Below are 14505 nucleotides of genomic sequence, written 5' to 3' on the forward strand. Positions count from 1 at the left end.
CCCCCTCTGAGTGTGGCGTGTGTGGGTTTGTGTATGTGTGTGCTTTGTGTTTAGCCTATTACGAGGAATACATCTCTGTATATTCATAGGCCTAAAGGTTATGTGAAACGCAGCACTGTATCTTTGTAGACCGACAGAAATTTTGATTGATTTTTCTTGACCATGGCATATAAAAAGCACTTAAAATGTGTCTACTGTTACCATGCATATAGAGGTGGATAAAGTTAGGCAATATCACCAAGCACAGCCACATTTTCATGTTATCCCCACTAGGCAATATTCTTTATCACAATGATAAATAGCCTATGACTTTAGGAATTATAATGATTACATAGGTTACTTATTAAAAAATTGGTCTCTGATTAAGTTTGTTGGGTCTTTATTTGAAAGTTGGATTTCGATTTATAGCCTTCATCTATAGCCTATCGGAGACAGATTTTATCATGAAAATAATATAGACTTAGGCTTTCCGTGACAGGATGTAGAATTAGCCTATATCATTGGTTTATATAATTTCAAAGAATTGCTTTGCTCTCGACTGGTGAACAGATTGCTCCACTTTCCAGCGTTGCGGGTGTCTTTTTCTGCGACTGACGTTCGCGAGGGTTTCCCCTGCCGTTTACGGGAGGCATGCGCAGCATGAAGGTTCACAGAAGCGAACAGCCCAGCATCCACGCTCGACTTCATTTCGCCCCGCCCCCATCTACAACTGATTTAAGTTGAGTTGTCACGCTGCATTATGATCTTTCAAGACTGATTGATTTCAAAACTCAAAGGGGTTTCGAGTTTCAGCGGTAAGTCAAGGACATTTGCTCTGCTCCCGCTCAAATCTATAGGCTACCTGCAGCAAAGAAATACGTTTACATGCAAGTAAGTGTTCAAAAGTATGTATGAATGTAGCCTATTCTTAAATTATTTGAATAAAATTTACATAATTGGTATGCAGTTTTCGTATACGCAAGCAATTTGTCACAAAAAACTCCAGCAATAACATTTTCGCAGATATTTTTAGGCAAATGCATGTGTTATGGATACTTTGTAGTCTAAATATCTTAGTCTCTATAATATTTACCAATATGGCCTATACTGTCCTGACCATGCACCTGTCTCTTGGCTAGAGATGAACCCTGAGTCGGACTACGGGATGTCTACGGTGAGCTGTGGGAACGGAAAGCTCCGCTCGTGGCTAATCGAGCAGGTGGATACCGGGAAGTACCAGGGCCTGGTCTGGGAGAACGAAGAAAAGAGCATCTTCAGGATACCATGGAAGCACGCGGGCAAGCAGGACTACAACCGGGACGAGGATGCCGCTCTCTTCAAGGTAGGCTACTGTATGGTACGGGGCCTCGAATGAATGTCTCCAACATTCTGCATTTACACACTGCATGTGCGAGAGATGTGTAGGCTATTACATTTTAATATTTTAGCAGACACTCTTCTTCAGTGCTACTTACAGTAGTGAGTGCATACATTTGAGCCACACAAGGAGCTACACACAGTACAATTAGTTTAGTGATGAGTTAAGTAGGTGCTTTTTATTTATTTGAAATTTGTGCAGGATAAAATAACTTGAATCAAATCAAATGTTATTTGTAACATGCTTCGTAAACAACAGGTGTAGATTAACAGTGAAATGCTTACTTATGGGTCATTTCCCAACAACACAGAGTTAAAAATAAAGATAAAAAAAATAAAAAATAAATGACACGAGGAAAAAATGCACAGTGAATAACAATAACGAGTAAAAATAACATGCCTATATACAGGAAGTAACAGTACCGAGTCGATGTGCAGAGGTACGGGGTAATTGAGGTAGCTATGTAAAAAAAGTAGGTGTAAAGTGACTAGGCAACAGGTTAGATAACAGACTTAGTTGTAGCGGTAGCATCTCGTTTTCAAGTGTCCAAATATAAATATATATTTTAAATACTTAGTAACAAGAAAAATATAGCAACTACTGTCTTGTAATAATAACAATGAAATAATAATAAAAAACTTTAATTAACACCATAAAAAAGTTGTTTTACAACTACTTGGCCATCAACTAATAAAAGCTACTGCTACAACTACTAACTTCCACTAAGCTTTGGGTAGGTTGAGGTGCCAAACCCATTATGCATAGGATTTACAAATTTATGCACAACGGCACCGGTGACTCATTACCCGTGTCTGACGACTCCGTTTTATGTGACTTTTCTGCAGGCTTGGGCGCTGTTTAAAGGCAAGTTTCGGGAGGGCATCGACAAACTGGACCCGCCAACGTGGAAGACTCGCCTGCGGTGCGCGCTCAACAAAAGTAACGACTTCGAGGAGCTCGTGCAGCGAAGTCAGCTGGACATCTCAGACCCATACAAAGTCTACCGGATCATCCCGGAGTGCGCCAAGAAGCGTCAGTTTAATTTATTTAGCATTTACTTTAAATATAGTGGCCTAGGATTCATGATGTAATTTTACGTTGCAGTTTATAATTAATTCAAATGATGAAATGTGTGGAAAAACCTATAGAAAGTTATTGAATCGGCTTCCATATATGTACGTTTTTATTATATGCACTACTATCAGAAGGAAACACAGATGGCACCCATGCACTGAATGCCCCAGCAGGTTTTGATAGGGGCCAGTGACTTATGTGCAAATAATAGAAACAATAGAAACATTTCAGTATACTGGAAAATCAGGCTGACTTTGGCATCCATTTGCTTTCTCTGATATTTCATATTCATTATGAACTTTTATGATAAAGTCTTGATTATTCATGTGTAATTACAAACTACTATCTACCCTCTCATAATTTAAGAGTGCCGTTGAATGTCTGTGTGACTACTCATGTGGCGTGTGTTTAAATTATTACTCCTATGTAACAGATTTCTTGCTATCAGGATCCAAACAGGAGGATGGTGGCAGCCCCCTGAGTCCTCTGAGTTACCCCATGCTGCCCTCATACCCCGCCCTGCAGACACAGGTAATTATGGTAGTCTGTAAACTCTCACCTCTTTAGGGGTTTTGTTTACGTGTGTGTGTCTGTGTGTGTTAGTGAGTGAAGGGAACAGCTGCATGGATTGGCGTGTGTCATCAACATCACATGACGAGGGACTCAGAACCCACCCTTTCAGGCATGAACTCACACAGACACACTAGTATGCACATTGAGTGATTAGTGCACAATATCACATGAGCCCAGTCTTAGTGATACTTCCTATTCCATTCATATTCTGAATCATAGTTGGTCCCGTGTGTAGAGGTGATTGTTTGACTGACAGGTATCTCTTTCTCTATAGATGCCTGGGTACATGCCCAGTACAGAGCGAGGCTGGATGAAGGACTATCTTCCAGAGCAGGCCTCTCTTCCTGAGCTGCCCTATGCCCAGTGCCCCTACCCCTCACGCAGCCTATCCTGGGCCCAGGGGCCCAGCATGGACAACGGTAGGCCTAATACCACAGCACATATTTTTTTACTTGTGTGGTAGAATCTAATGTAGGCTATGCAGCTGTTATGTATCTGCAGTTATGCAAAGGGCTGTCATTGGCCTAAACCCTAACTTGACATCTGCTCAAATAACTCACTTTTTTGTGTGTAAGTCTTCCATTGACCTCAATGTGTGATTGTCGATTCAGGCTCATGATGTTTGCGTGTATGCTTTTCTGGTGTGTTGGAATACGTGCCTTTATTGAGGTCCTGTCTCTCTGTGTTTGCAGGGTACCAGATCACAGGGTCCTTCTACACCTACAGCGCTACTGACGCCCAGCCCTCTCCCTTCACACTGGACACCAGCATGAGATCAGCAGAGGCACTCTCAGGTACAGTACACACATACACACGCTTATTTACTTCAATGTTGACTTACAAATTATAATTTAGTCCACGTAATTGCGCATTATACTTAAGGCAAATTTATACTGTATTCCAAGAGTTAGCTAAATACTCTGATTTTTATGCTGTTTCTCTTACCTGTACTCCTTCCTCCACCGCAGATATGCGGTTACATGTGTCAGTGTTTTACCGGGACTCTCTGTGGAGGGAGGTGACCACCTCCAGTCCAGAGGGCTGTCGCATCGCTCCCTGCTCCCCAGACGAAAAGCTTTATTCCCCCACTGTGGGTCCAGACCTGGTGCCCCTACCCCTGGACAGCCTCCCAGCCCTGGGGAGGGGGGAGGAGTGTCCTCCTAGCCCCCCTAGTTGTCCCCTGGAGAGGGGCGTGCTACTGTGGATGGCCCCAGACGGCCTCTACGCCCGGCGGCTGTGCCAGGAGAGAGTGTTCTGGGAGGGAGGGTTATCATCCTATGTAGACAAACCCAACAAGCTGGAGAGAGAACACACCTGTAAACTACTGCACACACAGGACTACCTCACAGGTAAGTTAACGTAAACTGCAGGCAGGCGCACACATCTCATTCACTGGCAAACTAAACCGCACTGTTGTCATGCTGTTTCCTTGTCGTGGACAGGAAGCAGACACATCCTCCTTTCCTGTAAATATTATGTTGAGCTTGCCTCCATACACCCCACCACACACTTTTAAGAATAGGACATTATACAGTCATGTGACCTCATCCCCGCCCACCTTGCCCTACCACAGATGTGTTCAGCCTGATTGGGTTAATTTGCATATTGTCACAGGACTTTCCACCCAGTCACATGACCTCTAAAGTCACCACCACACCAATTCATAGGAATTCGCATTGGTCAAAATTAATTAACCCTTTATCGACCCAATGTCCCCTCCTTGCAAACTTCTCTACCCAACCCTATCCTCTAGATTGAATCCCTCTCTACTTCCATCTCTCAGAGCTACAATCAATTTTCTCTACCACCCCTCTCTTTCTCCTCCTCCCCCCTGCTATCTCAGACCTGCAGGGTTATTCCCTCCAGTCGCCCCTCTCCATGCCGTTCCTCTGTACATAACCTGACCATCTAGACCCTATTAACCTCTATTTCTCTCTGTCTACCAGAGTTGCAGGGCTATGCCCTCCACTGTCGGCCCCCTCCACGTCTACAGGTGCTGCTGAGCTTCGGAGACGAGTGTCTGGATCCCCAGAGACAGAGGACCCTCACTGTACAGGTATAGAACCATCCCCTAACATCAACATGACCTTTACCTGTCTTCAATGCCCCTCTACTTTACTCACACCCCATCAACTAATCCTGACCCTCTATATACTCCGTAACCTCCATCTATCTCTCACAAAATATCAGTTGGATTCCTTGTAACACCCACACTCATACATAGCACTTACAGTACAGTTCCCCTTCTATCTCACCACCTAACCCCCTTACCACCACCACCTCTGTGACACCAGTAGTAATCTCTGCTGTTCCCCTCCACTCCTGCAGGTGGAACCCATGTTTGCCAGGCAGCTGCTGTACTACACCCAGCACCAGCAGTCCAGCGGACACTACTACCGCAGCTACGACCTCCCTCTCCCTGGTGTCACGGAACACAGCATGACCCCTTCCATAACCGAGGACTACCAGAGGGTCATCACACATCACCATAGCAACACCCTGCAGGACTGACTAATCTGACCATCTCTGATCAGTCAGACTGCGGTGCAGGACATGGGGAGAGAAGAGAGGGAGAGCCTGGGGAGCCGAGGAAAGAGTTGTCACACTGTACTCTGGATCACACATTTCCATTAAAGCTGAAGCAGAACTATGCCCATCCAAGCCAAACTGAACTTAACCAGGCCATGGGGGAACATACACTGGGACCACTGAAGAGACTAACAGATAGTTGTATGCTGTAGATATGTGTTGTAAGGGAGTCAACACCCCAAATTCTTATGGATCAAACTGTATTTCACCTACTCTCAGGGAGCCATCCTTTGGCCTTAAAGACTCAAACTTGACCGCCGTTTTGCAAGGTCCACTTTGTGACAACAGAACTGACAGCTGTAGTGATTGTATTGACATGCTCTAGAGTCATGTGTGTGTGTGTGTTTTTGTATCTGCGTTTTATTGTATGATCGTGTGTAGTATGGCCATGCTGATGTTGACATGCTTTCTTCTGTAAATACATTTGCCCTGTTACTTCTAGTGTATAGCATCACATTTCCTCAAATCATAAATACTGCAGTTCAGAGATGACCAAAGACTACCACTGAGATTCGACCACACTGAAACACGTACGAGCATGCCGAACCTTTGGATTGGCTCACTGTGTCATACATTGGGGAATGTTTTGTAATGGAATAATTAAAATGTTTTAAGCAAAAAAAAACTTTGCATGTTTTGAGACACACATCAAATGAATAGAAAGAGGGCTCGTGTTAGATAAGGGATTTGTGAGAAGTGACATCCTTTGTGTGTGTACAGGAAGCCTGGTTCAGATGCAGGATGATGCTGGTTCATCAAACACACTCGCAGGAGAACGCGGTCATAAACAATGGGTGATGACATCACCAGGGGAGGAGGAAGAGGTCGGCCACTCTTTCCGCCCCAGAGAGGCATTAGAACTGAAGAGGGTTTAGAACTGTTTCCTGGGGTGCCTTTGACATGCCAAACAACATTTTAACTTCCATGGAAGAATAGTGAAAACCCCAGAATGAGTGACACATCTGTGTGGTTACTTCTCCACGGTCTGATAAGGTAAACAAGGCTGATGACGCCACTTGATACCACGTAATACCTTATGGAGGAGAAATGGCTGTCAATGTAAATCACACAGAAAAATGTGCACACATGCAGCCAACTTAAATAAATGAGAAAACATACAATGGCAAAATAACAGATTTTTGATATTAATCAACACAGATAACCAACTGGTTTGCCTGACACTTTCCGCTCTACCATCTACCTACAAATATCCCTCTACCTACTGCCAGTGTCAATATCACCCATTTCAGAGAATGAGATCAATGTAAACATGTTTTGATTGATAGGCCTGGTCCTCTCGACCTGCGGCGTCCCGGATGGAACAGAAGTGCGGTGTAAAACTCCCCTCCTCACCTCTCTATTGCTGTAAACAGTCTACCGGTGGAAGAAGGATGAGACCTGAGGGCTTTGAACCTACTGCTGTTGTGAATGAATCCGTGGGTGGACACTACAGAGACAGAGCTAAGTTTAGAACAGACAATCAAAACACCCTGTCTAAATGACTTTCCCCCTGCCTGGCCTTAGAAAAAAATGGGCTGCTGCTGTTGATAATGTAGCCTACATTAAGAAATGTGAGGTTTGACTTGTCTGAAACAGTCGATAGTGGCAATAAGAAAATTGGCATGTTTTTGGGTTTGTTTTGTCGATAAGAACATTTACTTATTCAAAATTTTAAGCAGGACGAAATCTCCTTTTCAAGTGTCCCCAAAACCGACCACCCCCCCAAAAAAAACAATATACAGTAACAAGAATAATATGGCAAATTATTGTCTAATAATAATAAAAAACTAAAACTTACATATTGTTGTAAAAAATTTCAATCTCATGATCTTTTATTAGCATTTTTTGGTTAGAGCTAGTTGATTTCTGGTAGGTTATCAAGTCCCCATCATGTTTTGTGTTGAGTTGTCTCGTAATGAGTGATGTTTTCATAATCAGTCATGTCCGTGTGTAAAATGTTACAATATTTTGTGATAAAATCCCACAGTGCCGGTTCTAGGGACGCGCCCTCTGATAATCCCACGAGTCATGGGTGTGGCAGCCTTCGTCTACTACTACTACTACTACTACGTCTGGCATACGACCACACACACTTCAAAACCGCAACCATCCATCGCAGTTCAGTAATTGCTAACTCCTCACACCTACAACCGAATCTCTGTGCAACATTTTGGTTTATAGCCAGTAACTAAGGAGTTAACATAGACCACTCCCCACCCCGCCCCACCAATACCCTAGCCGGCCCGACCCCAGACTCTAGTGTGCCAGACATTGCGTGAACTGTCAGTACAACAACCGCCAGAGGTGACTGTTTTGGCTATTAACGTACTGTTGCGCGGCTGAGGCCCTACCGTCTATGGGACAGAGATGACTATATGCTCTCTCTTTCACTGTCACAAATGTGGCTGGTTACAAGAACATAAATAATATAAATGTGTCTTTATTTGGCAATTGAGACGGTAATAAGAGGACAGAGCATAATAATGACCATGTGCAGTTTCTTTATGAACATACAGAAATCAGGGACCACATATGTTGACTGGTTTCTCAGTAGAAGAGAGACAGTCTTGTCTCAAACACCAGGCTAGCATGACCTAGCTTGCCTACAAGGGACTGGGATGCTGATTTCTAGATGAGTGGCCATCTAACAATAGCATAATTAGCATGATTCCACAGTAGAGGGGCTGCCCAGATTAACTATGAGATGAACTCAGAAAATGAATGTACATATCTAAGATTAAAAAAGAGATTAGCGTGAAAAAGACCAGTGTGCTAATTTCCATTCTAGATCTTATAACAATTTAACAAAAAGCTACGAGAGTTTATCGGTGCAAGTAAATAGGCATTGCACATATTTGATAGATAGAGATACTATAGTGCCATTATATTAATGTTGAAGAGACATTGTACAGACTCATCTCTTGACAGGCTGGACATTAGAGGGCTGGAAACAGGTGAGCTGGAGCTGCATACTGCTCTTAAACTTATTCAGCAGCTCCTCCAGTAACCTAGAGAGAGAGAGAGAGGGAGGGAGAAGACAAGAGACAGAGGGAAAATAAGAGGTGGAATCATCCCCACTATACTGTGCAGGTTGGCATTTTTCATCATGAATCTTGTTCTAGTGGCAGCTTGAACCTTAATGAATTACTTGCTTTTTGTCTGCTCCAAATATGACCTTGACGAATGACTTACTTTTTGTCTGCTCCGTTGTGTAGCTGGGGAAGGACCTCCAGAGCCTGCTTGAAGCTGGCGCTTAAACAAGATATACACAGTTAACACAACACCACATATACCAACAAATTATACTACACACACAGAAGGAGAGAGAGACATACCATAACACAAAGACAGACTCATATTAAGTCACAGAACCTGATTAAACTAGTTGGATTGCTGGTAAAGTTCTGTTTAAGTCACAGAACCTGATTAAACCAGTTGGATTGCTGGTAAAGTTCTGCTTTCGCTTCCTTTTCCATATACCACCAGGTGATGACGACTAGAGGTGTGGGGAAGATGAATGTGATTTACAGGAATGAAAGTGAGAGTAATGTATAATCTCTGTAATTCATGTACATTTGTATAGTATGCAGTGTATGGAAGTGTAGTGTATGTGTACGTGTGGTAAACAGGTGTGTAGTGGTGTACAGTGTCAGTGGGGGTTCTATGGGCCTTACTGGCTCTCAGATGACAGGTAGGAGGCTACAGCATCTCTCAGAGAATCTATCTCCAAATGGGCCTGCAGAGAGAGAAAGAGGGATGAAAGAGGATAAAGAGAAAGAAAGGAACGGATAAAAGCATATACAGATATACTTAGGGTACTTAAAGTATCAACACTTAAAGCGGTAGAGTGAGCAGTATATAGTAGTTTCACGAGTCAGGATATGATCCAGATGCAGACACAGGAGGCGAATAGTTCGATACTCAGGATATTTATTATACAAAGGGGCAAGCAAAGGGCAGGTCGAGGGCAGGCAGTGGTTCGTAATTCAAGGCAGGGACAAACAGGGACAGAATGGCAGCCAGGCTCAGGGTCAGGACAGGCAGAAAGAGGGGGGGGGGGGGGTTTACAGGACTCACCCGGAGTGCAGAGCCATACCCTCTGCCCGAGATGATTAGCGGGTAGCCAGGGTCCGGTGGCGGTCCGCTCTTCTTAAGACCACCTCCAGGTATCGTAGACAAGCGGACCACCACCGGGTCCCGGCTACTAGCCATACCTCTTCCAGGTATGCCGACAGAGGTGGACAAACATCTGGAGCAGAGGGTGTTGACCTCTTGCTTAGGGAAGAGCCGGGGCTGATAACCCACGGAGCACTCGGAGGACGAGAGACCAAAGGCCGAGCAGGGAAGGATGTTCTGGGCGTATTCCACCCACACAAGTTATTGGCTCCAGGTGGGTGGGGTTGGCTGAGATGAGGCACCAAAGAGTCGTCACCAGGTCCTGATTGGCAAGCTCCGACTGGCCGCTAGATTGAGGATGAAACCAGGAGGACTGGCTTGCTGACGACCCAATGAGGTTGCAGAAAGCCTTCCAGAATCGTGACGAGAACTGAAGACCACGATCCGAGACTACGATCCGAGAAGAACGCTGGGACAGGACGGGTCCAACGTCCGAGGTGTCAACCTCCACTACGAACTGACAGGACGGGTCCGGATGGATTAAGAAGCTGCAGCTTCACTCTGGATGTGGGGCCACTCCACCACCGCTCTCACCTTGTCTGGATCAATCTAAATGTTCCCAGCAGCGATGAAATTCACACTTCTAGTTCTTCAGGAGGTGTTGGAGGACTTGTCGGATGTGGAGAACACACTCCTGAACCGAATGGGAATAGACAGCAATTTTGTCAAGGTAGACAAACACGAACCAGTTCAACATGTCACGGAGCACATCATTTACCAGAGCCTGGAACACTGTGGAAGTGTTGGTCAGTCCAAATGGCACAACCAGACACTCGTAGTGCCCATTAGCTGTGTTAAAGTCTGTCTTCTATTTGTCTCCTTCCCATATCCGAACCAGATGGTAGGCGTTCCGAAGGTCCAACTTCGAGAATACGGTCTCCCCCTGGAGACGCTCGAGAGCCGAGGAGTGGTAGCAGGTAACGGTTCTTTACCAAGATGCCATCAACTAGGGCAGGTGTTCCGCTAGCGGAACCCCTCGACAACATTCCACTGAAAAGGCAGCGCGCGAAATTCAAAAATATTTTTGAGAAATATTTAACTTTCACACATTAGTCCAATACAGCAAAAAAAGATAACCTTGTTAATCTACTCATCGTGTCCGATTTCAAAAAGGATTTACAGCGAAAGCACAACATATGATTAGGTCATAGCCAAGTCAAAAAAACACAGCCATTTTTCCAACCAAAGATAAAATTAATCACTAACCTTTGATGATCTTCATCAGATGACACTCATAGGACATCATGTTACACAATACATGTATGTTTTGTTCGATAATGTGCATATTTATATCCAGAAATTCTCAGTTTACATTGGCGCGTTACGTGCAGTAATGTTTTGATTCCAAAACATCAGGTGATTTTTCAGAAATACTCATAATAAACATTGATAAAAGATACAAGTGTTATTCACAGAATTAAATATAGACTTCTCCTTAATGCAACCGCTGTGTCAGATTTCAAAAAAACTTTACGTAAAAAGCATAATCTGAGTAAAAGTTCCGTTACAGGTCGTAGAAACAAGTCAAACGATATATGGAATCAATCTTTAGGATGTTTAACATAAATCATCAATAAGGTTCCAACCGGAGAATTCCATTGTCTGTAGAAAAGCACTAGAACGAGAGCTAACTCTGTTGGGAACGCACATCACGAGCCTGAAACACTCTGCCAGACCCATGACTCATTCAGCTCCCATTCCCCCCTCCTTTATAGCAGAAGCCTGAAACAAGTTTCTAAAGACGGTTGACATCTAGTGGAAGCCTTTGGAAGTGCAACTTGACCCAATAGACACTGTGTATTTGGTAGGCCAAGCTTTGAAAAACTACAAACCTCAGATTTCCCACTTCCTGGTTGGATTTTTCTCAGGTTTTCGCCTGCCATATGAGTTCTGTTATACTCACAGACATCATTCAAACATACTAATAATAATATGCATATATTAGCATCTGGGACAGAGTAGGAGGCAGTTCACTCGGCACGCTATTCATCCAAAAGTGAAAATGCTGCCCCCTATCCCAAAAAGGTTAAGGCCCCAGTAGTCGACACACGGGCGCAGGGTTTTGTCCTTCTTCTCCACAAAGAAGAACCCTGTGCTGGCAGGGGAGGAAGAAGAATGAATGAACCCTGCTCCCAGAGAGTTCTCAATGTACCCTTCCATTGTCCTGGTCTACGGGCAAGACCGGTAATAAAGCCACCCCAAGGCGGTGTAGTGCCAGGGAGGTCGTCAATGGCGCAGTCAAACAGTTGATGCGGGGGAAGAGATGTGGCGCGTGCCTTGTTGAAAACCTCCCAGAGGAAACTGCGGAGAGATCCAAGGCTTTCCCCAAGCCGAAGGAGGATGTCCAGGGGCGGGCTGCACTGCCCTGAGGCAATGCGCATGGCAGAACGGGTTCCAACCCAGGATAGAGCCAGTAGCCCAGTCGATCAGGGGGTTGTGCCTCTGGAGCGACGACAAAACCCCAAACCACGGCTGCATGAGGACATTCAATGAGCAGGAACCGCATGGACTCACTGTGATTCCCTGACACTCGCAGGTTAATAGGAATAGTACTGTGGGTAACCCTGCCAATAGAGCGTCCATCCAATGCTCTGGCGTCCATGGGAACGGAGAGGAGTTGTGTGGAGATACCCAGCTCCGACACCAGGGTAGTGTCTATAAAGCTCTCATCGGCCCCAGAGTCCACGAGTACCTGGAGAGATTTAAACCGGTCACCCCACAACAGGATAGCATGGAGAGGAGTATGAGTAATGGGAGCTGGGAAACTCCCTGTATGACCAACCAGCGTATTCGTACCTACAGATGAGCCTGGGATTTTTACTGGACAGTAATGTAATGTCCTGAAATTCCACAATACATACAGCTTTTTAGAGCTCAGTCTGTGTAAACATTCCTCAAGGGACAATCTAGCCCTGTCCAGTTGCATGGGCGCCGTAGGAGGCGAGTCGACAGTCCTCAATGATTTCTGAGGGAACTTTGGTGATATTGGATTCTCTTGGGAATGTAAGCGTCACGGATTTCCGGGGTTCTTCAGAGGCGAGGGGAATATCGTGGACAGGTGCGTGTGCCCGGGATCAGACCTTTCTCTACTGCGTTCCAGTAGTCGCCCAACGATCCTTATGGTCAAGGCTATGAGAGAGTCAAGGTCCAAGGGCAGCTCCCGGGCTACGAGGTCGTCCTTAATTCACACTGATAATCCATGAAGGAACATGTCAAACAGGGATTCTGGGGTACAGGCACAGTCGGTGGTGAAAGTGCGAAAGTCTACTGCGTAGTCTGCCACACTACAGGGGTCTTGACACAGTTGAAGTAGCTTTACGAGCCACCTCTCTCTCAGACAACAGAAAGTCGAACACCTTCCTTACATCTGTCATGAAATCCTCCAGCCTAAGGCAAACTTAGTTGCTCCAACACCGCCGTAGCCCAGGCGAGTGCCCTCCCGGACATCAGCGTTATAAGATATGTTATCTTAGAAAATGAGGGAGCGCTGGGAGAGAAACACCTGGCAGCTTCTGGGATCACCAGCATAGCGCTTCGGAGGAGGTAAGCCGGGGTAGGCTAGGGCGAAACGCAGCTGGTAGCGGGGTTATGGAGAGTCTGGGAGGTTACCGTAGTGGCTTGCTGCCTGGTAGATAATCTGCGGAATAGCTCCAGTAATGCATTGAAAGCATGGTCATGGTGTTCTGACAAGGTTTGGAGTCTTTCCATAAGCCTATGAAGGAACTCCTCATGTCTTCCAATGGTAGCTCCTTGGGAGAAAACAGCGTTGCAGAGCTGGTCCGAGTCTGCTGGGTCAGTCATGGCCAGTTCGTACTACCACAACTCAGGATATGACCCAGATGCAGAGACAGGAGGCAGATTGTATAATAAATATTCTGCATATTGTACTAAGGGGCAGGTAAAGGGCCGGTCGAGGGCAGGCAGTTCGTAATTCAAGGCAAGGTCAAACAGGCGCAGAACGGCAGGCAGGCTCAGGGTCAGGACAGGCAGAAAGGTCAGATCCGGGAAGAAAACACACTGGTAAGACCTGACAAGACATACTGGCAACAGACAAACATAAAACGCAGGTATGAATACACAGGGATAATGGGGAAAAATAGGAGACACTTGGTGGGGGGTGGAGACAAGCACAAGACAGGTGAACAGATCAGGGTGTGACAAGTAGGTAGTACAGCTGGTTTGGAAGAGGTAGTTGGGGGTTACTGTGATCAGTAAAAGTGGGTAAATCCCCGCACAATTGGCCCATTTGACTTACCCGAGAGAGTGGCAAACGGAAAGTGTGTGTGTACCTGTATGGCTCCGTTCTTGCTGAAGGAGGAAACACACTGCATCAGGCGACTCATCTCTTCCGCCACACCCTCAATGATTCTACTCAAAACCCTGGGAACTAGGTCCTTAGACACTGTAAAGACCTAAATGAGAGAGAGAGAGGGTTAGATTGGAGGTGTCCACTGATTCAATGAATTATGTAAGTCTACTGATTTAATGTAAGTAACGGTGAGAGGTTCTAGTCATTGTACAGACAAGCAGTGGTCTTAGGCACTGCATCGTAGGGCTAGAGGCGTTACTACAGACCGAGTTCATTCCCGGGCTGTGCCACAACCAGCCGTGGCCGGGAGTCCCATAGGACAGTGTATAATTGGCCCAGTGTCGTCCGGCTTAGGGGAGGGTTTGGTTTTACTTGGCTCATCTCTCCCTAGCGACTCCTTGTGGCAGGCTGGGTGCCTGCAGGCTGA

The 14505-nt window shown here is 45.5% G+C and overlaps 2 protein-coding genes across 8 annotated transcripts in view; one reads left to right on the forward strand and one right to left on the reverse strand.

Annotated features, from left to right (window-relative positions):
* Positions 1 to 679: 679 nt before the first annotated feature.
* irf4l (interferon regulatory factor 4 like) lies at positions 680 to 6431 on the forward strand. Of its 3 annotated transcripts, none has more exons than XM_064989238.1 (9): positions 680 to 870; positions 1119 to 1321; positions 2203 to 2389; positions 2880 to 2962; positions 3279 to 3423; positions 3697 to 3798; positions 3973 to 4353; positions 4951 to 5060; positions 5333 to 6431. In XM_064989238.1, exons 2-9 carry the CDS (start codon positions 1121 to 1123, stop codon positions 5513 to 5515), a joined length of 1392 nt encoding a protein of 463 aa, XP_064845310.1. In that variant the 5' UTR covers positions 680 to 870; positions 1119 to 1120; the 3' UTR covers positions 5516 to 6431. The 3 variants fall into 3 exon arrangements, with proteins under 3 accessions (XP_064845310.1, XP_064845308.1, XP_064845309.1); XM_064989236.1 differs by having other exon boundaries at positions 681 to 870; positions 2865 to 2962; positions 5333 to 6430; XM_064989237.1 differs by having other exon boundaries at positions 681 to 794; positions 2865 to 2962; positions 5333 to 6234.
* A 1582-nt stretch (positions 6432 to 8013) lies between these two features.
* LOC135556226 (exocyst complex component 2-like) overlaps positions 8014 to 14505 on the reverse strand; it is a 94074-nt gene continuing 87582 nt past the window's right edge. For all 5 annotated transcript variants that reach the window (XM_064989242.1, XM_064989241.1, XM_064989244.1 and 2 more), the window contains 4 exons: positions 14059 to 14181; positions 9268 to 9329; positions 8786 to 8845; positions 8014 to 8601 (listed from right to left, as the gene is read on the reverse strand). In XM_064989242.1, coding sequence (XP_064845314.1) covers positions 8508 to 8601; positions 8786 to 8845; positions 9268 to 9329; positions 14059 to 14181 — 339 coding nt within the window. In that variant the 3' untranslated portion in view covers positions 8014 to 8507. The remainder of the gene's footprint in view (positions 8602 to 8785; positions 8846 to 9267; positions 9330 to 14058; positions 14182 to 14505) is intronic.

The sequence above is a fragment of the Oncorhynchus masou genome, chromosome 15 (assembly GCF_036934945.1).
Source record: "Oncorhynchus masou masou isolate Uvic2021 chromosome 15, UVic_Omas_1.1, whole genome shotgun sequence".
NCBI lineage: Eukaryota > Metazoa > Chordata > Actinopteri > Salmoniformes > Salmonidae > Oncorhynchus > Oncorhynchus masou.

Excerpts from the sequence above, each read along its gene's own strand:
- irf4l (XM_064989236.1), top strand. The coding sequence starts at position 1,121 with ATGAACCCTGAGTCGGACTACGGGATGTCTACGGTGAGCTGTGGGAAC. Across the intron at positions 2,390-2,864 it reads CCCGGAGTGCGCCAAGAAGC|ATTTCTTGCTATCAGGATCC; the intron begins GTCAGTTTAATT and ends CCTATGTAACAG. Across the intron at positions 3,424-3,696 it reads GGGGCCCAGCATGGACAACG|GGTACCAGATCACAGGGTCC; the intron begins GTAGGCCTAATA and ends CTGTGTTTGCAG.